The sequence below is a fragment of the Cygnus atratus genome, chromosome 3 (assembly GCF_013377495.2).
Source record: "Cygnus atratus isolate AKBS03 ecotype Queensland, Australia chromosome 3, CAtr_DNAZoo_HiC_assembly, whole genome shotgun sequence".
Classification (NCBI taxonomy): domain Eukaryota; kingdom Metazoa; phylum Chordata; class Aves; order Anseriformes; family Anatidae; genus Cygnus; species Cygnus atratus.
The window spans coordinates 61366046-61392601 of NC_066364.1; the positions used below are offsets into that span (position 1 = coordinate 61366046).

General features: G+C 41.6%; 1 protein-coding gene across 1 annotated transcript; it reads left to right on the forward strand.

Moving 5' to 3' along the window:
• On the forward strand, window positions 1–23776 carry LOC118244059 (uncharacterized). The gene is made up of 14 exons (XM_035538749.1): window positions 1–226; window positions 3297–3416; window positions 4341–4460; window positions 5587–5706; window positions 9913–10035; window positions 11122–11204; window positions 12360–12485; window positions 13360–13408; window positions 14416–14549; window positions 18042–18170; window positions 20636–20750; window positions 21273–21407; window positions 22652–22777; window positions 23655–23776. The coding sequence occupies exons 1-14, from the start codon at window positions 1–3 to the stop codon at window positions 23774–23776; spliced, it is 1728 nt and encodes a 575-aa protein (XP_035394642.1).
• The last annotated feature ends 2780 nt before the right edge of the window (window positions 23777–26556 follow it).

The following is a 26556-nucleotide window of genomic DNA, read 5'->3' on the forward strand; positions in this document are numbered from 1 at the left end:
ATGGGTCAACTGTGTGGACGGTGCATGCAGCTGCTGCGCGACTTCGTGGCCTTTGTTCAGAGGATGTCCTCGGACCTGGTGCGCAGCATTAAGGAATGCTTAACTCTGATAATCAAATGCTCCTGCTTGAAGCAGAGCAGCTCGAAAGCCAGACAGCTGTACAAGCCCGTCCTGCAGCCTCATGAGCGGGTGACAGCACAGGAGTTTCTGCAGCATATCGAAAGAGGTAGGAGCATTTGTTGTTTGAAAGGGATGTGAAAGAGCAAGGAGATGCTTTTGTGGGGGGGGTGAAAAGAGATTGCTGTCTGAGCTGCTCTGGCATGGCATGGAGCAGCTTGGTGGTGTAGGAAAGGGCAGAGCTACAGAGCACTGTGTGTATGGGACACCTAGAGCTGGAGTGGCATAGCAGTTGGCCTGGGTAGAAATGGTCAGCCCCTTTCTGCTGTGCCACCACTGTTAAAACATAATCCATGTAAATATGTTTCTTAAAAGCAAGTCCTTCTGGTAACTAAAGTTAACTTTTTGAGCGTCACTAAAGTCACAAAGCTGGAAAGAGGCTGTACGACACTGCAGGAGCCCTGGGCTGTTACAGGCAAACTACAGCGTGGTTCTGGCTGAGTTGTGAACATCCGTCCCTGTACTGGCTGCAGCACACCTGGGGTTGCGCTGAGGGTGCCTGCGTTGTACATGGGGATGGCCAAAGTCACCCTGGGACAAGTGCCATGGGGCTCCCAGGGCTTCTCAGACTGCAAGAAAATGGTCTGCAGTAAGGGCTTTTGTGGAAATGTTCAGACGCAAGGCTTGAACACAATCACGGGATTCTGCTTGAATCAGAGTAGATCCCATAACTCTGTATAAATCTCCTCTGCTTTACATGTTAACTCTCTAATCCCCCCTTTATCTTCCTTGTGTGTCCTCTCTATCCTTTCCTAAGATACAATGTATTAATAGGAAACCTTTTCTATTATTATTTCATTCCTACAATCACAGAATGTCTTCTTGGATGAGTGCATTTTGTTAGTTGTCCAGCCTAAAATCATTTCTTGTCTCAGACTTGAAGGGGGGGGCAGTTGCCTGTTTGTTTTTGCTTTGATCACACATATTGTGTTAAGCTTAACAACCTTGGGCTAAAGCTAATAGACAACATTGCAGAGCCTTCTACTTTCATTTGCGTGAAGGGTGCGGGACACCACAAACTACTATTTCTTTACTGGCCTTTTTGACATAAAACCATCTTGTGAGGTGGACCAAGAGAGACATTTACCTTTGGTATGACACAGTTAATGCTGTTTGGAATGATCTGTCATGGAATTACCTCTGGAATGACTGTTTTGATGCTGATTGTTTGGAACATGCATGGATTAGCCTCAGCTGCTGTCCTTACTCTGTGAGTGCCGGGGTCCCCGTGCTGTTGATGTGTTTCACTGACTGTTGCCTATCAAGCACTGGCTAAATCCTGAAGTCCGTATCCAGAATAGGACTAGACCTTTCAGCTTTGTGTACAGTTTTTCCAGGGCTGAACATTTTCTTCCAAAGACTAGCATGCTCCTGACCATGTAAAAGTGCCTTGACAGTATCCCAGTTCAATTGACAGATCAGGTGCAAGGAAGGGATGGTCTGGAAAAAACAGTGAGAACAATATGGCCCTCTGTAGCACGCACAAGGGTGCTTCCTGAAAAGAGTAAGTGTATGTCTTCCTGAGAAATCCCTTACTCTCTGAGAGGGGTCTACAAGGGGCTGGTCCATCTTGGCTCCTGAGGAGCTGGGGTACAGCAGCAGGGAGCCTTGAGCTTCTGTGGCAGCAGTGCAGAGGTAGCCATGCATGCTCTCAGCAAGGTCCCAATGTCCGTGAGAGCAGATACACAGGAAGAAGAACCAGGGCTAATTCTCTGAGGGACCAAATCCTGCTGCCAAGATAGATAGAAGCACAGAAATCTCAGAACGAGAACCAAGACACATCCCTCTTTAGCACTTGCCTATGTATTTTATTCCAAGATGAGGCAAACCCATCCTCAATTTTGGAAAAATTATAATAAGCAGAGAGCCAACATTTGGACAGTTTGAGTGCAAGGAACGACTTTGTGGTTGGTCATACTCAGTTGTTAGCTAGGGCAGCAGATGCTAGATATTATATGTAGGTAAAAATGCACAGCTACGTGGGAGATTCAGATAGTCAATGTGTGAGGAATGGAATTAGACCACAGGAAGTGTTGTTTTTTTTCCTCTAAAACCTTACACACACTGGCCTTCCCTTTGTGTTTATTGTTAATTATTAAACAAAACTGAGCTTTATATGAAGCAGTTCTTCTGTGGAACACTTACCTAACCCTGAAGGTAGGAGTTTGTTACTCTTGACATGTCAGCAGCTTCTAATGGCTTGAGATATTGTCTGAGTTTTGCATTGAGGCATGAAAGCTCACACTCCTCACATCGCTCACATCTCTGTTATCCCATGGGAAGTAAAGCAGCTAGATCTTGTTGTTCAAAGAGATATTTCTATCTTTAAAATAACGCTTTAATCTCTTGTCTAAAAATACATCTTGAACTTGTGTGCTCCACCAGTGAATTATACTACATGACCTTTTCAACAGTTTGTACTGTTGAGCATTGGTTCAATGGCCCCCTTTTTTTTTTTTTTCTCTTTGCTGTTCCATTCCATGCATTACAAGCACATCATACAGTGACTTACAGAAGTCATGCGTGACTGCTGTTACTGTACTCTTGATGGCTATTACTGAATATCTGGTTTATTCCTACTGTCATTCTCAAGAAGAGGTAGATTCATGCTAGGAATTTGAGCCTGAGGTAAGTCCATTTGCAATCCATGTTGCTGTTCCCTTAAATCCTTTATTATAGTGCAATAGAACCACAGCAAAAATAAAAAGTAATAAATTAAAAATATGTACCTGTTCTATAGCTTATAAGTAAGAACACCATTTTCAGTAGATATATTTTAACAAAGATCTTCTGTGATTCAGGAAGAGATAAAGAGTTTTATGGAGAGCGAGAACACCTGCATTTATACTAGATTGCATAAAAGTGTCTAAAGGTTATAATTTATCTTGCTTCCAATCACTAGTTTCAAGAACATCGTAAGAGTCATTGCCAAGGACAGGTTATTCCAGGTTCCTTTATTGCAGCTGCTCCTGGAAACATGACTAAGGACAGATGGTCTATGTGGGGTTGTTGCAGTACAAAAATCTTTACGTGTTTTTTGGCTGTAAACTTTAATTTCTCTGTGTGAACTATCCTTTTTCAAGTGTAATTGAGTCTGCGCTGTAACTGTATATCTCTAGGTTTTGAAATGTCACCACTTGGAAAGGACCCTCTGGAAGCCTTGAGGACCTTAGCTTTCTCAGAAAACCCGGGTTTACAGCAGTCTGCTGCTCTCTATTACTTGCACATGAGCCAGCACAGTAAGTTATCTCAGTGCATTAGAAATTTTTCACATAATTATAAATAAAACTATCTTTTCAAACTGTGAAACTTCCTTAGATTCATTAATCTTTTTTTTTTTTTTCTTTCATGCTGTATTGCTTGCCAAGGAAAATGGAAAAGGTGTCATTGCCATGTGGGCAGAATCATGCTAGGTTTTGCTATGAGAAGATATCTCTGATCATTATAAAAGATTGTCATTTACTTAATTATAATACTTCTGAAAAAAAAATCAGCAAAATCCTAAGCAGTTAGAGTCAGTGTATTCTGAATCTTCTGAGAGCAATGCAGTTAAAAGTCTGGTGGCAGGAAATGGACATAGTGATCGTTTAAGGTTTTATATTATATAATTTTTTGGAAGAGGACAAAGCCCTGGAGGCCAGATTGTAGTGGAGACAAGGAGGAAACATTACGCTGCGTACCCACTACTACTTGGGAGCACTGGGCTCCTGAGGTAATTTTTAAACAAGTAGAAGTCGGCCTTGATATGCCAAATAAAATTCCAGCAAGAGTTTGGGTCCTACATAAAGGCAGAAGTAGCAGCATCAAGAAGAATGCTATTTATTTATTTGTTTGTTTGTTTATTTTTATTTTACCTCAAGCTTTATCCCATGTATTTTTTCTGGCTAAAAAGTGCAGACCGCCACAACATGAGGATCTGCTATGAGGTGGAATGACCTGTTTGGTAGCAAGGCATGTTGGTTCTCTTCCCATAATGTTTTTGAAGTACTTGATTATTCAAAACCTTTTCAAGAACTTTGGCCTGTTTTGTCAGTAGCATTATAGTTTAAATGATAGGAACACCACTCAGCCCACTTATGGTAGCACCTGAGGCCCAAGACAGAAAAATGTGAGAAACCCTGGTGAAGGGTGAGACTCCTGAGTGTTTCCTCTCATTCCTGCAGTGAATATTCCCCTGCCAGCAGAGCATCTGGAACCCTTCTATGCCTTACTACGGTCTGCTGACCTGGAGGTGCAACAGATGTCTTCCTTGTCCCTTGTCAACTTTTTGCTGGAAGGAAATAGTGAGTAATTAACAAAATATTTCCTGTTCTGGTGTAAAAGCTTCTCTTCAGCAAGACTTAGTGCAGAAGTAGGGCACATCTCTACAGCTAGGTCTACACAAATCCAAATTCCTGTTTTTGCGCTCTAGATAGGACAGGTGTGAGTCTGTTTCTGTTTGCACGCCACATAGATTCTGGTGTCATCAGGATATATTTGGCCCCCAATGCTATATCATGTGGCAAGAAATCTTGGATTTGTGTGCAAAGGCTGATAATTTTTTCTCAGGCTGATGTGGGAATAGCTTTGCTATTCTCATTCTCGGATTGAGAGCCCACCACTTAACTTTTGAAGCAATAGGTACAGCGCTCAAAAACAAACTCAGCCTATGAGGTGGTACTCATTTCCCTGTTATTTATTAACTGAACCTCAGTCTTAAATTGCTTACAGATTGGGAAAAAAAAAATGTTTAGGTGTTTAGTAGAATTTGCTTTATTCTGTAGCTCGTAGGGCCCACTTAATTGAGATTGGGCCTGGGAACTGCAGGTGACACACTTCCAATACAGTTTGATTGACAAGGCATTAACACCCCACAGCTCCTCAATGGAGAACTTATTTCATCTACTACTGCTCTCTCTGGCACCTGGACTACAACAGGTATCTATCACTCTGTCCCCTACAAACAGAAGATTAGTCTTCATTTAAACTATTTTTTTTATTTCCTTTTCTTCTTTTTCAAGGATCTTTCTGAAAATAATATCATGTCACTATTTACAGGTTAAAAAAAATTAAGATAGACTTCAGAAATAAAACGGGGAGCATCTGAGTAAATTGTGAACCTGTTGGAAAACAGCAGTTGTATTTTTCATGAACCTTATGTTTGAAAACAGACTTGCTAGCAGAAATGTTTGGGAGCATCTGAACTACAGCCTGTGAACATCTCTTACATTCTTTCATGAGTCTGAAGATAAATAAGCAACCCAAGCTAAGGGACTGTGAGTGCCTTTCAGGCTGTTTCTATGTTAGGTCCATTTTGCGTAATCATAATATATACCCCAAAGCAATCAAAGGAAGAAGATATATTCTTTCCACAAAGACATTAACTGTTTACTTTCTGATTTGTCCATTTGTTTTTGAATTTATGAATAGTTGACAAAGAACTGGTTGTGCAAATGGGTTTACTTGAGCCAATTCTGGACCTACTTGAGTCAGAGGATCCCACTGTCCAGTGTAATTCCTGTGCCTGCACCATGACTTTGGCTGTTTCAGGTGAGTGTGCTGTTCTTTCCCTTTCTCCTCTGCAGTGAATTCATTCAACTCTTATGACATATTTCAAGGTGACACAACTTATTTGCAATTGCTTTGAGTCAAAAGATGCAGCAGCAAATTTTAGTATTCTTATATCAGTAATTCAACCTGTTAAGATTCTGGTTAAGATCTTTTTCTCAGCCAAGCTCATTTAAAACTCCTCTTGTAGATGAGGCTCTTCATTTATCTTCATAGCCCTTATGGGCATAAAGTGTATGTTCCAGAAATGGAACATAGCAATTCCATCTGCTGTTTTGGGATACCACATACCTCAAGCATTGTTACAGTCAGAAGACATACATAAATGCTGCAGAAGTTGCATTTTGAATTCATCTCTTCTGAAATACAGGTAACCAGAAACATGCAATAATCCAGTTGGGGTCTCACCAATTTTTTTACTGTGGCAACCAGGGAAATATATTGTGTGATACATCTGATGATTACATTTGCTCGTTTTATGATTGCATCATGGTGATATTGTCATCCTGCAACTGATTTAATCACTTAGTCTTTCTCCTCCTCTGCTGCTATTTCCTGCAGACATCAGTTTGTTAAGGGTCTGCAACAAAGCTCAGCCACAGTTACCAAAAGAAAAGTTACCACATCGGTCTCCCAGAAGGGTGAGAGAGGCATGCTGAATGTGTAACTTTCTCACTTAGGTATTTATGTTACAAAGGCGGATAGGCAGGATCCAACTACATGAAAGTGCTGATTTGCATTTTATCCCATCTTTCATTTATCTGCAGGTTTTAAAATATTTTTCCCTTTGAAAAATATTTTTAATCATTGCGTATTATTACAGTCAGGTTAAGTACACTGTATACTACATTACTTTGTATGGAATGCAAATTACCTCATTTAAATGTCTTAATCATCTCATCACTAAAATTTTAGATGCCTTGCACTAGGAGGACTTTCTTTATGTATGGTCAGTGGAGTTTTGCTCCTGAAGATCTACAAAGCTAGATACTTTGCCTGTTTTAAGCAGCACACAGAAGAAAGGACTTCTTTGGGAACCTAAAGATATTGTTCAGTCCTGAAGGCACTCTGTCCCTCCTAGACGTCTCTGTCTAACACAGGTTGTTGTGAACCCTCAGCCACTACAGAGGCAATTTGCCTTCATTCTCTGTTGAGGATGGTCACCTAACACCACTGCATGCTCTTTAAAAAGCTAGTGTACTTCTGAGCACAAGTAGTTCACGTTAAACACTCAAGAAGCTTTCAAATTGTATAGGAAGTCATCTGCTGAACAAAGAGGTGCTGCAAACAGGTAGGCTGGGTTGCTGCCTAGGATTTAGAGCAGGCTTGAAGATCTCTGTCTCAGCTTAACTAGGTTTTAGATGGACTGGATACATTTATTTCTTTTTCAGAATATATTTTGCTACCATTGCAGTGAGACTAAAGCAAGAAGCAATTCACTAAAGTTTATTTTAATTCTAACTCACAGACTCTGATATCTTAAAGGGTCCACTTGAGAATTCTGTTTGGTCATGGCCTTCAAGTATGCCCTTCATGCTTCAGAATGATTTTAAAAAGATAAATATGGAAGCAGAACAAAATCAGGAAGATCCTTTAGACAGTTTTGAAGTGACTAAATCTATATATCCAAGAATAGCAATGTGTCTTAACTCTGCTGCAATAAGCATCCAAGACTGTGCAGAGTGAAGCTGTTTAGAAATGCGACTGCAAGTCATACATGTGAACTGCAATGTCCAATACTGACCAGCTGCCAGAAATAGCTAAAAACAAAAACAGCAAACAAGCCCATTCAGATTAAAAGGATTTCAAGGTCAGTTTTTGTCCACCAGCATGTCCAACACCAGCATTTGTCCACACAGGAAGAGGACATATGTACATTTGTAATTATCTGCAGCTTTTCAACCTGTGAGTGAAAGTAATCGGTTCTGGGATAAGAACTCTTCTCAGAGTAGATAAGTGCAGAACTCAATGTTCACAGCAAGGGTGTAGGGAGGCCTGAACTTCTGCACTAAGCTAAACAAAAAGTATGCAGCGCACATTCAAAGCTGTACTGTCGGAAGAACTTTCAAGCACACAAAGTGGAAAGAAAGAATTTATAGACGCAGGTTTCCAGGTGAGTTATTCAAACCCAGCTTGAGTAGATGTTATTGATTGTCCTACTTCAGAGCAGGATAGGAATATGTGTTTCCCTGTCACTATGTACCTCGAAGGTTTTTCTTTCTTTAAGAAACAGAACTGGCTTCCAGGGATGGGGCATGCACAGCTTCTCTGGGCAACCTGTGCCAGTGCCTCACCACCCTCAGTGTAAAGAATTTCCTCCTAACATCTGATCTAAATCTGCCCTGTTTTAGTTTACAGCCATTACTCCTTGTCCTGCCACCACACTCCCCGACAGAGTCCCTCCCCAGCTTTCCCGCAGGCCCCCTTTAGGCACTGGAAGGCCGCTGTAAGGCCTCCCCGGAGCCTTCTCTTCTCCAGACTGAACAACTCCAACTCCCTCAGCCTGAAAATTTCACCAGTGTAATTGCTTTCCATGTGACCCGGCTATTTTTAAATACACGTCTTTTCCCAGAACAATTATTTCACTCAAAATTGAAAATATTTTTTTCAGCATGACAGGTATTTCCTTAAGTATAAAATATACATGTGAAGGCAAAAAGAACACTAAAAAAAGAACACTATTCGGGAACACTAAGCTAATCTCAGCTGAAGTATACTTGAACAGATATCCTGGATCATCTGTGTGTGTCAGTTCCCCAGTATAGAACAACCCCAGATATACAAGTAATGTTTTTTTCTCTTAACTCTCTAAGTTAGTTGGCACACGAGGAGTTGATCTGATCCAAATACCTTCACATTTCTTGCTTTCTTGTGCTTCATGTTTTTCTAGCAAGCCTTCAGAGACTGGCCGTTGTTTAAACAGTCTAGAAATGTACATAAATAAATCAATACTCAAATAAAACTCCAAAGGACTTCAGTTTTGCTCAAATAAACAATGAACAATATATACTATGGACTTTACTTTTTCCGTTTGTGAAGAAATCTGCAGAATACTGTGATACTGAGAGAAATCTTCACTGGTCTAATTCACACTTAAAAGTCATCAACTTCAAAGAAGAACACATTATTTCAAAATCATGCCATTAGCATGCTTATAAGTAAAAGAGATAAGATACAATCAGTGGAAGAGGACCATAGCGATCTCAGTGTGGCAGCAGGTTATTTGTTGCAAATGTTTTGTTGGCCTCGTGGCAGAGGGGTAGGGAAGAGCACGAGGGAAGGACTCTCTTTTCCAGAAGACTCAGCTGAGGCTACCTACAGTAAGTCCAAAACAAGAGGAGCAGAAGTAAAAGCAGATTTTTTTTATAAATTAAATTGTATTTCCTAGCATAGTATAACTTTATCATATGCAGTATATGTATTTAGACAGTATATAAACACATTATATAGTATTTGATATAGTATTTTGTAGTAGTATTTAAGTATTATAGTTACTCTTTTTTTTTTTTTTTTTTTTTTTTTTTTTTAATCCAATGGTCTCAAGGGACTCTGCAGATCTTTTTAAAATTCTTCTTGTACTCCAGGATGGCGAACACAACTGTACAACCTAATACACTGCCACGCAAGGAAGTATCACCACTTCAGTGAAGCAGAATCTTTTCAAATTCCAGTAATTAAGGCAAATTCTATCTTTAAGAAACCTGTGCATTGTTTGTAGCTTTCCCTGGGGTGGTACAGACGCATTCAAAGAGAGAAGGCCCTGAATACACCCTGCTATAAATTACTTCAGTATTATCCGTACTTAATTGTATAGCTTTTGGTTAGCACCTTGTGAATAGCTTGGTCAAACATAGCAGGGATACAAGGCAAGCATGACACTTTGCTAACCCATTTAAGGGGAGTTGCATTGCTTTTATCTTAATCGTCCCACTCACAAAACTAAAGCAGTGAACCAGCTGTAATCTATGACAAATACAGAAATCACAAGTTAGTGTCTTTTGCTTTGAGCTCTTGAAAGTTTTAAGAGGTTCCCTGGAGTATGCAGAGAGGTTTTGATCTATACAAAAGAATCAGAAAAGTGAACTCTAAAGAAATCTAGTCCTGCCAGATGTCCTGCTCTTGATTCTCAGTAAGGTGATACCATGTGGCAATGTCGCATTTCTTCCTTGTTCTGATTTTCTTCCCCAGAATCCAACCGAGATGCTATTGGTGCAGCCCGAGGAGTTACACCCCTACTGTCTCTTGCCAATTCCTATGATCCCAGAGTCCAACAAAATGCAGTTGGTGCAATTCTCAACCTCACACAATCAGGTACTTTCTGACTAATTGTTTAGTTAGAATTGCTGAAAGAAAACATCTCACCAGTAGAAAAATACATAATTCAAAAGAACTAAGGCAAGAATAAAAACTTATCTGAGCAACAAGTGATTTCCTTTGACTATGGTATTCACTGATGATACCACATAGGCTGATGGTTTCAATTTGGCCTATCTTTAGCTAATGCAGACCCTTTTTTGTGTAGTCCCCAAATAGGAAGGCTTGATTTTCAACCTCAAGGAGGTTAAAAGAGAGAGAAAAAGATCATTTATTAAAGAAATTAAAGAAATTGCTTGGTCTATAAAGCTAGCAGAACATTTGTTGGTACTCAGAAGCCATCTCAGAAGCTTATCCAATGTCAAGCTCTAGGATTGTTTGACTTGTGTCCCCAACTTGATGTTGGATGATTCAAAACATAGATTTTATGGACCTGCTGTTCTTCTCATTAAAAGCTCCTGGGGTTTCTGCTAACAGCTTCAGCAAAAGCAGCATTTGGTCCTCTGCAACAGTACGTGTACTACCACCATACATTAGCTCTCAAACAAGCCAACATGAAATCCCTCCTATCTACACGACATCATTATGCCACACAACTAGATAGCACAGTCCTGAGTAATGTCTCTTATCTCTATATGGTAGGGAGAGTGGTTGGCAAGAACTGCTACAGTTGGCTATTACACTTCCACTATTATTCAGAATTTCATTTAAGTTTTGTTTGTTTTACATGGAAATCATGGCAAACTTTGTACCTGAGTTTTTTCAGATTCTCCAACAGTTCAGATTAATGGTTTGATCTTGGAGGTCTTGTCTAACCTTAATGATTCTGTGATTCTCTGAACAGGACTAGCAGAAAACCAGCAAGGGCGTAATCAGTCAGCCTGCTAGTCATTTTGTTAAAATTACTGCATACTGCTGTCTTCTACAAACTCTCAACGCTGTGCTCTGAAGGTTGGATAAGCGTCACCACTCACTAGTGTCTGACAGTTGTGCATATACCTGTTAAATGATGCCTCTAGACAAGAGGGAGGGAAGGGAAAGGACACAGTAACAGCACCTTGTGTTGTTTTTTTTAAATGGCAGAGAGGATCCAACAGGTCCTATGCAAGGAAGGAGCCCTGCCGGTTCTCATCTTTCTGCTGGAGTCTCCTGACTCAGAAGTGCAGGTATGGCTCAGACAGGTCAGAGTTTCAAATAGGAGCAGTGTGACTGTAGGGAGAGCACAAACCACAGAACTGGGAAATGGAAAGGTGGAGAGAGGGGAAGGTTTCTCTAGAGAAGTGGGGCGGCATGTGAGAGCATCCTGGTAAAACCCAGCTTGGTCAGACACCATCTATTCAAAACGTGTGATTTGTTTAGCTCCACAGGAGAAAGTTCATAATGCCAGCACACACTAAAGCATGCACAGAATTGTTCTGCAGTTACCTTTCTGCGTCTTTTGGACCATCAGACCAGTTGCTGATAGGCCTGTTCCGCTGCTTTTTTGGCATCCTTTGATCTTCCACTCTAAGCAATTTTACTAAGTGTTTTAGAAAGCATAACTTGCAAAGTGTTTTTTTCTCATTATTATAGATGCCTGGGAAATCTTCTTATTTTATGCCTACCCCAGACGCCTCTTTGTGGTTCTGCATGCTTAGCAGAGATCTGGTTCTTGGTTTAAAAGTTTGCTGATGAAAAACTATAAATCAGAGTTGTAAAGCTTAAAATCCGCTATTTCATTCATTCAGAGAAGCACAGGATTGTTTCCTCCACTGTTTTTTATTATCTCTGTTCAGTTCTCTAGTAAAAGTCTGAAGTGCTGGGGCCTTTGGAATTGCTTTCCCTCATACTCATCTTAATATTTCCTTCTCTGCAGTGCAACCTGTTTCTTCTAATTATACCTCCCCAGTAATACATGCTTTAATATATATAATCCTCCCTAGCGTTAATGTTTAGATCCTTTGAAAATGATCTCTCGGCATGCTAGGGCAGTGACTACATCCAGCCTCAGTAAAACAAAGTATACGTATAATACAGCAGATGTAGGTGAGCTAACTTAGGTGTGAGCAGCGGGGTAGCTGCAGCAGCTCAGCACATTCCCAAATACCCAGGGACCTCACGGGTTTGTGCAACATGCACTGCCACAGCACGACTGCCGCTGCTTGTCCTGGAGGGAACCCACTCAGACTGTTATCATGCCTACCCAACAAAATACCTGAAGATGAAAAGCCACTTTATTTTCATCAGTTCTCAATCCGAGCATTTCCCTGATTTACTTCTACGCTCTTCAGTGTCATCACTGTGACTGCTTCTCTCCCCACGTTTTTCTTGGTTGTCTGCAGTATTACAGCTGTGCTGCCCTGAGTAACATAGCAGCGAATGCTCAGCACCACGAAGCCATGCTGAGAACTGGTGACAGATTTCTGCTCCGTGCACTCACCGCTCTCTTATCCTCCCCTGTGGACAAGGTAAAGCCGTAGCTTTTTCTTTGTGTGAAGGTTTAGCATCAGAGCAGAGCTATAAAACTCGACTACCAGTTTCAGCCTTGCACAGTTCCTCTTATCTACTGCACCGAAGCCTCTGTGGCATCTTCCCCATGAGGAAAGATACATACATTTAAACATATATTGGTTCTATGAGGGCTACACATGGAGAAAAAAAAGGGAAATCATTGAAGTCCTGGACACTTCCTTTAGGCTAAGATTACCTATTTTCCTTAAACTTGAAACTCTGTGTGAAATGCTCTGTTCAGGCTCTTACTATCTTTGATCCTTGTGTCTGTGACTGCAAGTATCTGGAGCACCTATTATGCTACTACTACTCTCTCTCTCTCCCTCTCTCTTTCTCTTTCAGTATACTTAGCTTTGACTATATGGCTTCAAAGCCTAACATCTAGAAAATCTTGCTTTGCTGGGAGCCATACACTGAAAAAGCTTCAGTAAGATCCAATTCAGGATTTAAAGGGGAGAACTTCAAATTCTGTGTAGTCCCTCCTAGTTGGGAAAAATAAAAAGCAAACGAGGAAAACAAATTCAGTCCATATATTTTCTTGTAATCGATTTGACGTTTCTAAAATAAACCAACAACTGAACCTCACTGTCTCTTCCTCATCAACAACAGGATGACTGATGCTAGGGGAAGTTAAAACAAATTCATCAAAACTTTGACCAAAAAAAAAAGTGTACAAAAACTTGTGCTCTGAAGATAATGTGGTAGCTTGCTAGTGTTGTCGGATTTATTTTCAGTACAATAGCCAAGACCATGCACTATTGAATCCACTCTTTTTCTCTCTCTCTCCCTCTTTTTTTTTTTTTTTTTTTTTTTTTGTTTGTTTGGCACAAGCAGGTGTCAAGCCAGGCATGTGTTTGCCTAAGAAATTTGGCTACCAGTGGTAAGTAATATCTTAGAGATAAACAAAACACACTTTTTCCTTTCTGCCTCTGCCTTTCCAAGCAAGCAGGGTGAATTGGGAACCTTTCACATTAAAAGCAGAGACACTCATTTCTGCTCTTTAGTTGGATGTTATAGGAAGAAGGAGGTGCAGCGTGCCCAGCTAAACCTGCCTCAGAGCTCCCAGGCAGGAGGAGCAGTACCCAACGTGAGAGAGTCAGCACAAGTCTTGCATGCACAGAGCCCTTCTCTCCCTTCCGTGTTTCCCAGTCATTAAACCTGATCAGGACAGAATGTCTCCTGAAATTGCTGCTTGAGTAGGGGCCTGCCTTCTCCCAAGGCATGAATCTGCCTGTCATTAAACAAAGTTTTCTCCCAAGCATTTGTCATCCTCTTAAAATATCCTGTCCTATTAAATGCCCGTGATCCATTCCTGCAGCGTACTCTGGAGATGAAAGCAGAGCAGCCGCACTCTCAGTGCCAGAGCCTTAGGGTCCGGAGTAGAGGTGTTCATCTAGCAATTGCAGGGGCACCTCACTTTCAAGCTGTCACAGTGACTGCAGAGCTGGGCGTGAAGGCACTGCTGCTTCGCTCCCTGGCGTGGTCTCTGTGGCCTTTGGGACTCCATCTGCTGGCTGCTCTGGCGGTGCCTCCGGTGCCAGGGCGCGCTAGCTGAGGTTGCAGGGCAAGCGTTGTAAAAGGGCCATGACTGAGACAGGCGGTGCTCGGGGAGGCCTTTCTGTCTGTGCAGCAGGAACTGCTGCTTTCCCACCAGGCCTTAGGCCAATGAAGCACTCAGAAAATGTCCCTCGTTTCTTTGCACCAAGGTTCAGACACAAAATGAAGGGTGTCCAAAGCTGCTTTCAAACCTGCATTGATCTTTTGGCAAGAGGAGCCCACAAATGAGGTTTAATTCTTACAGCCAAGTACCCAGCGTTGTCCCGTCCCACAGAGATCGGGATGTCCCTTCTAATCTCATCACATTTCATCATCATCTTCCCAAACCAGTGGACACCCAGGCTGAGATGGTCTCCCAGGATGTCCTGCTCAAGCTGTGCTCTCTCCTGGCCTCTGGCAGCGAGGACGTGCGGCGTGCATCCATCGCCCTGCTCTGGATACTGTCCCAGCACCCGCACAACCAGGTAGGGGAGCTCGTCTCTCAAGACCCTAGGGGAAAGAGCAGTTCTGGCCACTGCCTGCATTAACACAGTTAGGGCAAATCTGCCAATGAAACACATCCTGTGAATGACCAATAGACTTTGTGAGACCTCCCAACCCTTCTCCCTCCTGCCCCAAATGATGAGGTTTTTGAGTGGATGCCACCCTACATCCACTCACTGTGTTCCCCTTGCTCTTCAGACAAGAGGTCTCAAGGTTTATTTTTTATTTATTGATTTATTTTTAATTAGGATCAAGATAATTTAAAAGCCTATCTATCTTAAGCTAATTCACTCGGACTTTCCTGTGTCTCCTCATGGCCTCAGATACAGGATGGTTCCTTTGCCCACACTCAGGGCAAACACCACCATTAGCAGTGCAATACCATGCAAACACACAAAGTCTGACTAGGGATAAACTACAGCAAACAAACAAAACAGACACTTCTGCTGTACTTTCAACCTCCACATAAAACAGCAAAACCAGTAAGTAGCGATTGACAAATTATTATTTTTAAATATGCTTTTCCATTACAGTGTTTAAAGGCATCCTTAGGAACATGGACATGAAAGGTTTTTGGTAGGTATCTTAAGCTAACTGTAACCTCTTAGGAGTGATAGAGTTTGGTCAGATACAGAAAAAAAAAAAAAAAAAGAACAAAAAGAAAAAAAAAGAGAGAAAAAAAAGCAAGAACCTTTCCTGTCAGGTTGCTTTAAGCAGCAGTGACAGCCTGGGTAACCACAGCTGGCCTTAGTGCTTTTTGTGGCTGAGATTTGAAATGTCCCCAGGGTACTGGAGTGCCTTACGCCTTGTTACATGTACACAGCACGGTACAAGCCAAATCCAGCCTCCCTGAACTCAGGGACACAATGGAAAAATTGGGAAAGCTGAACACCTCTGAAGCAGCACAGAGTTTCCCAAAGGCTTTGCGCAGGCCGCGTCAGCACCAAACACCCTTGTGGCGTGTGAACTGCCTCCTGCAGCCGCACACAATCTGCTCTCAGCAAGCTTACCACTGAACTACGCTGAGTTAGCTGGGGGCTATTTGCACAGCAAAAACATTACTACATCTCCAGGTTTGTTCTAGTGAGCAAACAGGGCCGGCCCCGAGCAGCGAGCGTGGCTGCTTTGTGTGAGCGAGCCCGCACGCTCTGAGAAGAGGCTGACCTCTCCTTCCTCACACCCTGCCTCCCCACCTCCGTGCCTGCTCTGGCCTGGTTTTTCAAGGCTTTTCAAGGTTTCTTTCACTCACCCAGACTGAATTCTGAGTGCCTGAAAGAGGAATTTCTCCATGGGAACAGCTGTTGGAAAACAAAACGCCGCACAAAGCTAACCTTTACAACCAAGTCAAGTGATGCTTGAATTATTGCAACTGCCACACAAGATACAATAGAGCAGAATTCATCTGCCCTTTTGTTACCACGAATCAAACCTCCAAGAGCGCTTTGCAGAGTTCCCCTCCCCTTTCCTTTGGTCCCCTGGCCTGGCTGCTGACAGAGATTCCAACTTCCCTCCTGCAGGGGAATTTTACTCAGCCAAAGGACAGTCCAGCCCTACAACACTAAGGAAAGAGTCTCTGTAGGAAATGGCCTTTTAAATCACATTCCTGTCCTGGAAGTCAGAATGATGAGGATCTGTCAGCTCCAGGTGATGCTGCAGACTTCCCACTCCAGGTGCAAAGAACTTTGCTTCACTCCCATCGCACTACCTAGCAAACAGGGGATAGATAATATTTACCCTGGCAAGCACTGCCTCCCCAGGGGGGTTGAGTACAGAGTTGCAGTTCTGAGCATAGGTGCTGCTGGAATGCTTTTCCTTTCTCTTTTATTTTGAATCTGTGGAGAACCTAGGTCAATACTCATTTGAACCACTCAAAACACTTCTACTCAGATTCTCTCATGGTTCCCTCACACTGTGCAGGCCTGAGCCAGGAGACAAAATCTGGATCCCAGCTGCACAACAGCCAAAAAACGAGGTTCAGCAGATTTTAGAGTACTGTCACTTGCTGATGTACGGCTACCTAAACTGAAGAAGCTTGGCCGGGAAGTCATTATATATTGGAAAGTTCATTTAGAGTCTGTAGACAATTTCCTCCTCTCAGGCTGCAGCAAATCAAATAATGGTACTGTAGTCAATGGGATTATATAGAAAAAAGGACACACAGTCCAAAAGCACAGAAAACAGTCATTAATGGTAATTGAATTGGATAATCTAATATGATGTAGTTTCTACTGTTGAAGAGAAGGAAAAGTAGAACTAGAGAAAGTTTACAGCCATACCTGAATATAGGATTCTTTCAATGCTCTGAGTTTAGCCGTAGTACTGCCTTTTCCATCTATTTCCATGTCTGATTTTAGGATTGCTGGTTGTGACAGTGCTTAAAATGAACATAAGTGAAGATGTCAGGTAAAAGAAAAGAAGATATAGTTTTGTGATTTAACCTAAGGAAAAAAAAAAAAAAAGATGCATGTTACACTATTTTTAAAGACCTCTTTTCATGTTTTTATGTGATCCCGACATTTTCCCAGACTCAGAATTACTCCATTTTTCTCAGTTGTATATTGGACTGATGACTTGTTTTACACTGAACACACTTGCCAATGTCACATTTTCTAAGTAACGTGAATAAAATAGCCTGTTACTAATGAACATGAGAACTGCACAAAGAACTCAATATTCTTAAGGAAAACAGACTGAAAGAAAAAATATCCCAAGAGGAAATCTTACATTGCTTTCAACTGTAGACCTAACCCAAAGCCTGCTGAGATCAGGTTTCTCTTGTAACCAGCAGTGTTCCCTTAATCCATTACTGTTACTGAGGAAACTGCCTGGGCAGTGACCCAAACTGTGAGGTCTGATCCATTTAATATCAATATGGTGATTGGAGGAAGAGTACATTCAGGGAGAAAGGGACTCAGTATAAGTCCCTCTAAAATATCCACCACAGAGCAGAGAAACTTCTGTATCATCTCAGAGGATGCCGGTCAGTGCACGTTACTAAATCGATGCCTGATCACCAAACGTCCTAAATGTGAACTCTGTTACTGTTGGGAAGGTAAATTGCCAGGGTACTGAAGGACACAGTGCTGCTGCTGCTGCTGCTTCTCCAAGTACTCCCTTTGCCTTCCACTCCTCCTTCCACTCGGGATCACACATCCTTCCCCTGGCTACAATAGCTACTGCTTGCATGGCACAGCAGCCCCTGGGGAGTGTTTGATGCAAACAAGTTGCTGCAAACAAAGAATAAATTCTAGACATTTAAAGAGTAAAAACTGGACCTTAGAGACTCCAGCTCTCTATAGCAAGTGCCAGTCACTAGACCATGTTTTGGGAGGAAAGGCACTGGGTGCAGCTGCTTTGCTGCTGGATTAAATGAACTAAGTAATACCCTTCTCACATTTTGCTGCAAAGTTGCATTGCTGTGCGCTGGCACTGTCTGTACGGGGTGTAATGGAAATACTGCTTGCTCTTCCCAGGATGCTCTGGTGTGTGCAGAGCTGCTGCAGAGCCTGGGTACGCTCCTGTCAGCACACACGACAGACCCTGTGATTGCTGGCCATGCTGCTTGTATCATCAAAAACCTGAGCCTTTCCAAAAACAGGCAGGTGGGTACCCCCTTTTTTTTTTTTCCCCTGGGATGCTGCAGTTACATTTATATAAAATCAGCATTACCCACTGAAGGATTTTATTATTATTGCTTATAAAACATATGCTAAGTATACTTTGCACAAAATTGTATGAATAAAAGGACCTGATGTGCCATGGGGAAAGGTTTTACTTTTCCAATACAATGCAAACATGCTAAGGAAAACAAGAAATGTCTATTTTTTTCCTATAAGTGATGTGTTTACCTAATTTGAATGACCACATCATAGATATAAAACATATTTCTAGCAAAGATATTCCAAACTATTTAATCCAGGAAAATCCGTGGTTGGTTAGAAACTGAATCCTGATTTCCTAGCTCTCACTCTTCAGATGCCTTCAGTTATCTATTTATGGGCTTCAAAACTGATCTAATTTCACTCCCAGTTTGTTAAATATATTCCCAGCTACTGATGTATATTATGTCTGTTTGGCCAGATACTTGTTGTGCCAAGATGCTACAGACCTCTACTGCTGAATTTGCTTCTAATGAAATCCATATCCACAGATGCATTTCTCTTCTCCTCACCTCTAAAGGATATTTGGTTCTCTTAGCCACTTTTAGGAAGTACCACATTTCTATCACGTTGATCAAATAGTGCCACTAGAAACAATCAATTTGAGGGGGATGGGGGAAGGGAATGCACCAAAATCCTTGTCTCTGCCCTTTGTTTCACTTTCTAGTACACACTCTTGGGGACTTAATTACATTTTTTTTCCTTCATTCATTATCCAATTACTGCTAGTTCCAGAGACTGCTTTCCTGACACATCCTGTGTCTGAAACAAGAACTTTTCTGCTTCTGTGATTTACCTGATTTCAAGCTTAGAAACATCTTTGCCCTTCCTTTTTTTTCTCCCTCTCTCTTTTTTTTTGCATTGTTAATTCTCATTCTTGCAGCTCTTGTGCTCTGTTTAGCTTTATCAAGATCAAGTTAGGCTGAAATACCAAACCACAGTGCAAAATAAAGATGTCTCTTCTGCAAACACAGATTATTCTTGCATTCCTTTGTCCTTCTCTCCCATGAGGTAAGAGAGCACTCAATCCACCTGGAATAGATTTAAACCACTCAAAAGGAAAACTTTGCTATGGGTCTATGAACCTGACTAATGAGGAGGAATGGGACAAACCTTTCAGCAAGTTTCAAATGAGGATGTGAAATTCCAATAAAGTTTTTCACTTATATTAGCAAAGATAGGAATTACATTAATTTTATATAGTTGTGAAATCAATTTTTGCAGGGAAATGCATTTCCTCAAACTCAAGGCCCACATGAGAAGTAAAAACGGACCGTGCTTTCAAAGTTTGCTTTGGAAAAACTGCCATATTTGTCAGTTAAATTCTGTGACTTCATCCTGTCATCAGCAGGGAGCTGGTTCATTTTCATAAAAGCTTTATGATGTGCCTTGTAACATATTTATCACTCACTGCACAAATGAACCCACAGACAAGATTAGGAGTGCCAGGTTTCCAGGGTCAGTTCTAAAACACACAAAAGCCCTTGTCACAAGAGGGAAAAAGTGTTGTTTTTATGCCAGCAGGACACAGACTGTGGCAGCTTGAAAGGCAGGAGTCTTGAATCCAACTTCAATCACTAAGCAGCAAGTTAAAAAATCGCAACATAAAATGAGCATACAAAAAAGATGCTTTCTTGTGTTGACAGTCATCTGAGCTCCCCTATGGAGGTGTGAGCAGCTCCCATTATTAGGATTTCCCTACGAGCTGGAGATTCAACTTCCCGAATAAGTCACCTACAGGTGACTCACTCAGGATTCGTTCCTTGGTCTCAGTGGCTTTTAATCCAGGTTGGCACAGGCTAAGTCTCCTATCTGTTGTCAACTCGGTCTCTAAAACATAGACCCCGGTGCAGAGATAATGCTGGCCCAAACCACTTTTGCCGTAGCAGATTCAACCTAAAAAATAAGGGGTACACAGAAATGTTTACAGAACTCACCTTTGTCAGAGGTCACCTCCTATTTGTGCAGATCAGAGCATTTCAACACTAGAAAGTTTTCAAAGCCTTAGATGCAGAGAATCTAATGAACTTCCACATTTCCCCGTGTTTAGCCTTGCAGTACTCATGTTATTCACCTCTGCACCAGGACTTTAGCAAACAACAGCCTAATTCTAAACACACAGCCTGATAGGGTGGTAATAAATCAGTGAAATATTTGAGCTCCAAGAGTGATCTGTGATCATGAGAACATCCCATAGACAGCAGGCCCTGGGAAACACCTAAAATCAGGTGATCTCTAAGCAATTCAAAGTGTTTGTCACCTGGCTGCATTAGATCTGGGAGAAGAGAGATTTCCATCATGTTGTCTTAGCCCCCAGTATTGCTCAGAGATATGCAGTACTTCTGAAGCCCTTGGACACCACCAAAACATGATGGAAGTGCTGAACATCGATCTCCTTCTTGTTGCAGAGAATCATCGAGAGCCTGTGTGTTGAAGGTCTCCTCCAGGCCATGCTTTCTGTTGACATTCGAGAAGACTCTCTTCATTACGTGACGTCTTGCCTTGCTGAGCTGACAAAGCAAGGTAGGGAAGCAACCTCACCACGAATGGCTTCCTCTGAGAAGCGTTCACATCCTTTAGTAACCCCAACGGGAGTCAAAGCCCAGGTCTCTCCTTTAAATTCGCTGGAAGTTTTGCCATAATCTGGTATCTGCCATAACTGCCATGCAGCCAGTGACATGCCTTATGCCTTATTTAACTCTGCCAGAGGTGCCCAGCAGCTGCGGGACAGACTGGGCCCACTAGGCCAGAGTGAACCTTGTGCACAAAGTGGCACGGTCTTTCAGAACACAAACCCAACAACGTAGAAATCCCACAGCCTTTCTCTGAATCAAATCCAGTGACCTACCTGGCCGAGAACATGCCTTCAACACATGGCCCTAGGCTTTGCAACCTAGAAACGCTTACTGCAGAAGTTCAGCACTTATTTTCCAACTCTGTAAAGGATTTCCCATTTAGGCACGTGGGTTCTGGCAGATTTCTCACCTTTTCTAGGGCACTGGAGTTTCTGCTTACAGACTGCTCTCCTGTCTTTCTGTCTCCTAGAAGGAGCCACGTTACGCATGGTCCAACGGATGGATGAACCCCTGACAAAGTGCTTGGTGAGACTGGCTGGCCAACTGGAGCATACCGAGCCATCCTTCCAGGCTGCCTCCATCATCCAGCACATGACGGACCACGGTAACTGTCACACAGCACTGACTGTGCTTTCTAAGTTATTTATGGCTGTCTGAAGTGAAATGAGCCTTTTTCCAAAGGAGCTAGCTGTCAGGTACTGAGCAACCTTTAGTATTCCTCTGTCATCTTCCATCTGGTCTCAACTAATTTGTTAGCACAAAAGAGCCTCCACTCACCCTAGAAATACAGACGTAGCAGTGCCTGAGTGCACAAGAAAGCCAAGAGATGAAAAGGGACCATAGATAAAAATCTGAGTCAGGTGTTTGCTGCCCTCTTCAAGCACCACCATTGTGCAGGGCTAGCCCATAAGCCAGTTCTGAGGTCCTTAAAAACAGGTTTAAGCAGAGAGGTGGGATGATGTAAAATACTCCTCACCAAGGAAATAAGAATGTTTCAGACAAGAGGCATTGCTGCATCTTTGTGTGACCTTCTCTGCCTGTATATACAACGTGATGGCATTCCCCACATATAGGAACAGAGGCTGGTAGAGACAATTGCAAGGGTTTTTGTGTTCCAAAATTTTAGATCACTTCTGCTGCCCAACCAGCACGAGGAAAGCATCTTCCTGAACCAAACACTGCTGTTGTAACTCTCAAATTGATTAGCAGGAGCAGTGAAGTGGCTTTTGAGAATGCAGTCTATATATTTTAAATTTCAGTGAGACATAATGAAGAGAGCATAACTTTAACCTGCAGAAGACAAATAGTTTTATGCCCACGATACTTGCCTATGCAGCTGAGCACCTCGGACTTGCAAGAAAAAGGTGTCCAGATTAATCTTGCTACATTCTCTAAAAAAAAGGATGGCTAGATGTTAATCCTTAGATGTGAGAGAAACTGAAGACTGGAGGAGGGACTCTAATAAGGGAAAATACAAACCTGTTCGATCCTACCATCAAGTATTTGCAACAGAGCGGACTCTCAAGTAGTGATAGAGACCAACAGCATCATTGCTTCACGGATGGGTGAAGCATGAAAGGCTGATCAGTCTGCACGTCAGCACATGCCTCACACAAGGACGGGCTCCACAGCCAGCAGCCCGCTCAGCAGAAATTTTCACATCCTTTACCTGAAGCATCCATGCTACCATTAAGGGTTGTTGGAAGCCCTTCGCCATTCCCTGCAGTGACCCTGGTTGTGGCTGAGGGCAGATGGGTCATTGCCGACCTTAAATGTCATTACAACAAACAGTTTTAGAAGTGTTTTAAGGACTCCTGCTGACCTCCAGTTATTCTCCCATTTATGCAGAAAAAATGATGTGTTTGCTGAAGTGTCACATCACAGAGATTCAAGCCTACCTCGAGAATTTTCTTACGCACCAAGAGATTCGCTTCCAGCAGCTGGGCATTTCCACGTTCTGCAGGTTGCAAGCAGGTACGTCCTCGCTGCTGGGCGCTGCCAAACGCTGCCTGCTCCCGTCAGCGGCACACGGGCACGGCCTTGTCACCACGTGTCACCTGCACTCCCCTGCGGTGACACTGCTGGGCAGCTGCTGCTGGGGCTGGCCCTGCTCACCAGAAGAGACTCGAGGCTGGCTGCTACCTTACCTGTTTTAAAATAACTGAGAATATCTTATAGTAAAGGCAGATTTTATTTATTTATTTATTATTTTGGACTAAAGGCTTTCATTTCTGAAAGAAACAGAACTCAGGTATAGATGTTTTTGTCCAATATGACGATGCGTGGCACTAGGCTCAGCTTAAAAGCTTTTCAATTTTGAAATTTTAGTTTATTTTAATCAAGCAAACATGAGCAGATCACACGGATGGTAAAAGCTGGAAAGTCTTACATCTTTTCTATACTTCAAGTTCTGTTCCTTTTAATATATATAATATATACTTAAGTTGACTAACGATGAGAGATACAATATGGTAATCATATATAATAATATATAGTGTGTATCTTCACAAATGTAGAGCCAGTGCCAAGACCCTGATATGTCTTTGTTTGTGTCTGCTATCCAGAAACAGTGCATAAGGCTGAATTTGCCAACTGTGCTTTAGCCATCTGGATCAGGAGAAGTGAGCAGCAAACATTCTTGAACAGTTGTAGGAATGAAAATTGAATTAGTATCTGCTTTGTGTGGTAGAATGATATTATTCTGCCTTCTATATATTTTTACACTGTAATAAGAAACAACTTTATCTAACCAAAAATAGAAGCATTCTAAGCATCTGCATTAAAATGCAGGTGAAAACATTTGGAGAGGACAATTACTGCAGCTTGCCTAACGCTTGTTTTTCCTCTTCAGATCCAGAATTCTCATTAGCATTCAGGAAAAGCCAAATGGCCAAACTCCTTGAGCAAGTCCGCCAACAAACAGAAGAAACACAAGAGCTCCTTAGGGCAGCTCTTTGCCACACAGAGAGTTAGTATTTAAGCCGGGCAGCTTACGAAATCTTACCAGATCCAAGAACCTGAACTTTTAGCAAGGACAACTCTTTTCATTGGCTCCTGTAGTTAAACTCTTCCTGCTACTTGCAGTTTCACTGTACAAGCAGCAAGTGCACAGCACCTTTATGAAAGAGATGTTCCAATAACAAGAATGGGACCAGGTCAAAAGACAATCCCTCGGACGCTTCATCTGCCTGCTTAAGTGTGCTTTACGACCACGGCTACATTCCTTCCAGCTGCTCAGAAAACAGCTGTTATGCTTGGATAATCTTCACTGGTTTTTTGTTTGTTTTTCCTTCCAAAAATCAGAAAGAGCGGTATTCATGAGGTCTTATTCAGGCAAAAGGCTGATTCTACTGAAAAGGGACCTGTCAAGTATGGAGGCAACTCTGCATTCATCTCCATTTTATTTCTGTTCCATGTCTTATTTCAGAGCACACCCCAGCAACATTAACTGAATTAACACGTTCTATAGAAGTAGTAAACTACTGGCAGGCTACTGCAGAAGGTAACTGCAGAGAGACAACTCTCAGAAAAAAATACAAACAATTTGTAAGAAGCAAGAATAGGGGAAGCACTATGGCTGATTCTTGCATACACTGCCAGCACCACTGTCCAGCAGAAGAGCTAAGGCACACTGAGGCAGGTAAATGTTATGAGCATTGCACAGAGCATGTTCAGAATATAGCAGCTACCACGAAAGGCCTGTGAGACGCGCATGAGGACAGAAATCTATGTTCTGCAACTGGTACATTATTTCCAAAGGGACCTGCAAAAGGGAAAGTGAACAAATTTGACAAAATTAGGAACTGATCTTATATTTTGATATCTCATTTTAAAAGGAGTAAGAGAAGCGAAAAGTGTATTAGTATGTTTAGTTCTGAATTCAACTAATTTTTGTATGTGTATGTAGGTTATTGAATAACCTCCCCTTCCCTTTTCTCCAGAGTAAGCATATCTGTCTCATGGTTCTCTTTGCCAATCAAAACAGTATTTTTCAGGAGAAAAAAAAAAAGGAAAAAAAAAGGAAGTTGTAGCACAGAGCCTTGAACTTATGGGGCACTAGTTTTTTAATGTAGCTTTTTATTTCTAGGAAAAAGGTAATCTAATCATAGTCATCTAATACTACCAATAATTTAATAGTAATCTAATTACACCTTTGATCTATACACTTACTGTTTTTCACGTTGAGAAACTGGCTGGAGCTTCTTGTTGAACTGGCTGGAATACTGAAATTTTGGGATTACTCTTTTATAGTGAATATTGCTCCCAGATGGCACAGTTTCTTATGGAAAAAAAAATAGAGAAGTTTCCTGTCTTTTGGGGTACTTCTGACTGTGGTACCACTCCAAAACACAGCTGTAGAGCTGCTACTGGGTACAAATACAGAATAAAAGTTGAGGCAGATCTAGAAAAATAATTCTGCCAACTAAGAGCTCACCATTACATTTTACTGTGGCCCAAATCTTTAAGCTTAGGTTTGGTGCATGGGGCAGGCTTTTTTTTTTTAGGTTAATGTTTAATTTCAGTAACTTCAAGTTCTCTCCAATCATAAGGTTAAAAAAAACCAACAAAACATTTAAAAGCCTCTCTACAGCACAGCAAAAAGACCTGTTGAAGTATCTCAGATAATGCAGTATGGAATTATCAATATTCAAGTGTGACAGACAGGAATTTTCTTCTGAAATTTCATGTGAGAGACCCATGCACTCACTCACAGGCAGGAGGGCTCCCTGAAACAGAAGAGTAAACAGAGCTGAATGACACAGCTACGAATGAAACCTGAAGATCTCAAACTTCAGGCCACCTCCTTAGGTGATTTTAGATCATTTACCAAAAAGAAAATCGGTGCAATATTTTATGTCCAGTGGGATACATAATTACATTAGAGTCTGTCCTCTGTTTTTTTTTTTTAGATATTTAATTGCAAACATTACTTCAAGGTCTTAGCAAGAAAGAAAATAACAAAGCAGTCTTCCTCAGGAATAAGGAGATAAGAGACATGTAAATCAAACAAGCTAATGGTGGATAATACAGGAGTTGTGCTGTAATGACCTGTGTCGCCCACTACCTGAATGTCACCCACATAAGTATTTGTCATGTTAAGATGTGAGCAAGGAGCTGAGTCTCACCAAAGCACACAGTCCTGTTGCTATGAAAAGTTACTACTACCACCACCATCTCTTCAGAAAAGCTGTAACTTCTACAATTGCTAATTCTACCTCACTGAATAATTAAGCGTTGCCTTGGATAGCATGAATAACAAAAAGAGATGCAATCGCAGGCCAAAAAGCTGGCCTTCATTTAGTACTGTATTTTATTACCAAAAACAATATTGAAAGGAAAAGAAACTATTTTTCCCTGCATTTAAAGAAAAGGGGGTTGAACCCAAGACTTAAAATTCAATTTTTTTTTTTGACAGACACATAATTCTACATTCATTCCCTAGCCCTTAGTTTTACACTGGGTCCTTGAAATAAATAATTTTTTTCTTCTCTTATTTGAAGTGCAAACCTGGAATGAATATAATTATACATTATTTTTACTGCAATCCAGTTCAAAAAACATATGAGAAATGAAACGGACTCTTCCCCTCTGTACTGCAAACAACAAATCAAGTGTTGTAAAGTCTCACGAAAGTAATCAAGATCAACATAGCTTAAGCCTGAGCCTAAATGAATCCTCAGACATAAAACTGAAGCTAAATCTTACTGGCTACATCTTTGTTCTGTCCATAGTTGTGTAAGTGACCCTGTACT

Coding starts and splice junctions, on each gene's coding strand:
- LOC118244059 (XM_035538749.1), top strand. CDS start 1: ATGGGTCAACTGTGTGGACGGTGCATGCAGCTGCTGCGCGACTTCGTG. Junction 3,417..4,340: donor CTTGCACATGAGCCAGCACA/GTAAGTTATCTC, acceptor TCATTCCTGCAG/TGAATATTCCCCTGCCAGCA. Junction 20,751..21,272: donor TGCTGAGCTGACAAAGCAAG/GTAGGGAAGCAA, acceptor TCTGTCTCCTAG/AAGGAGCCACGTTACGCATG.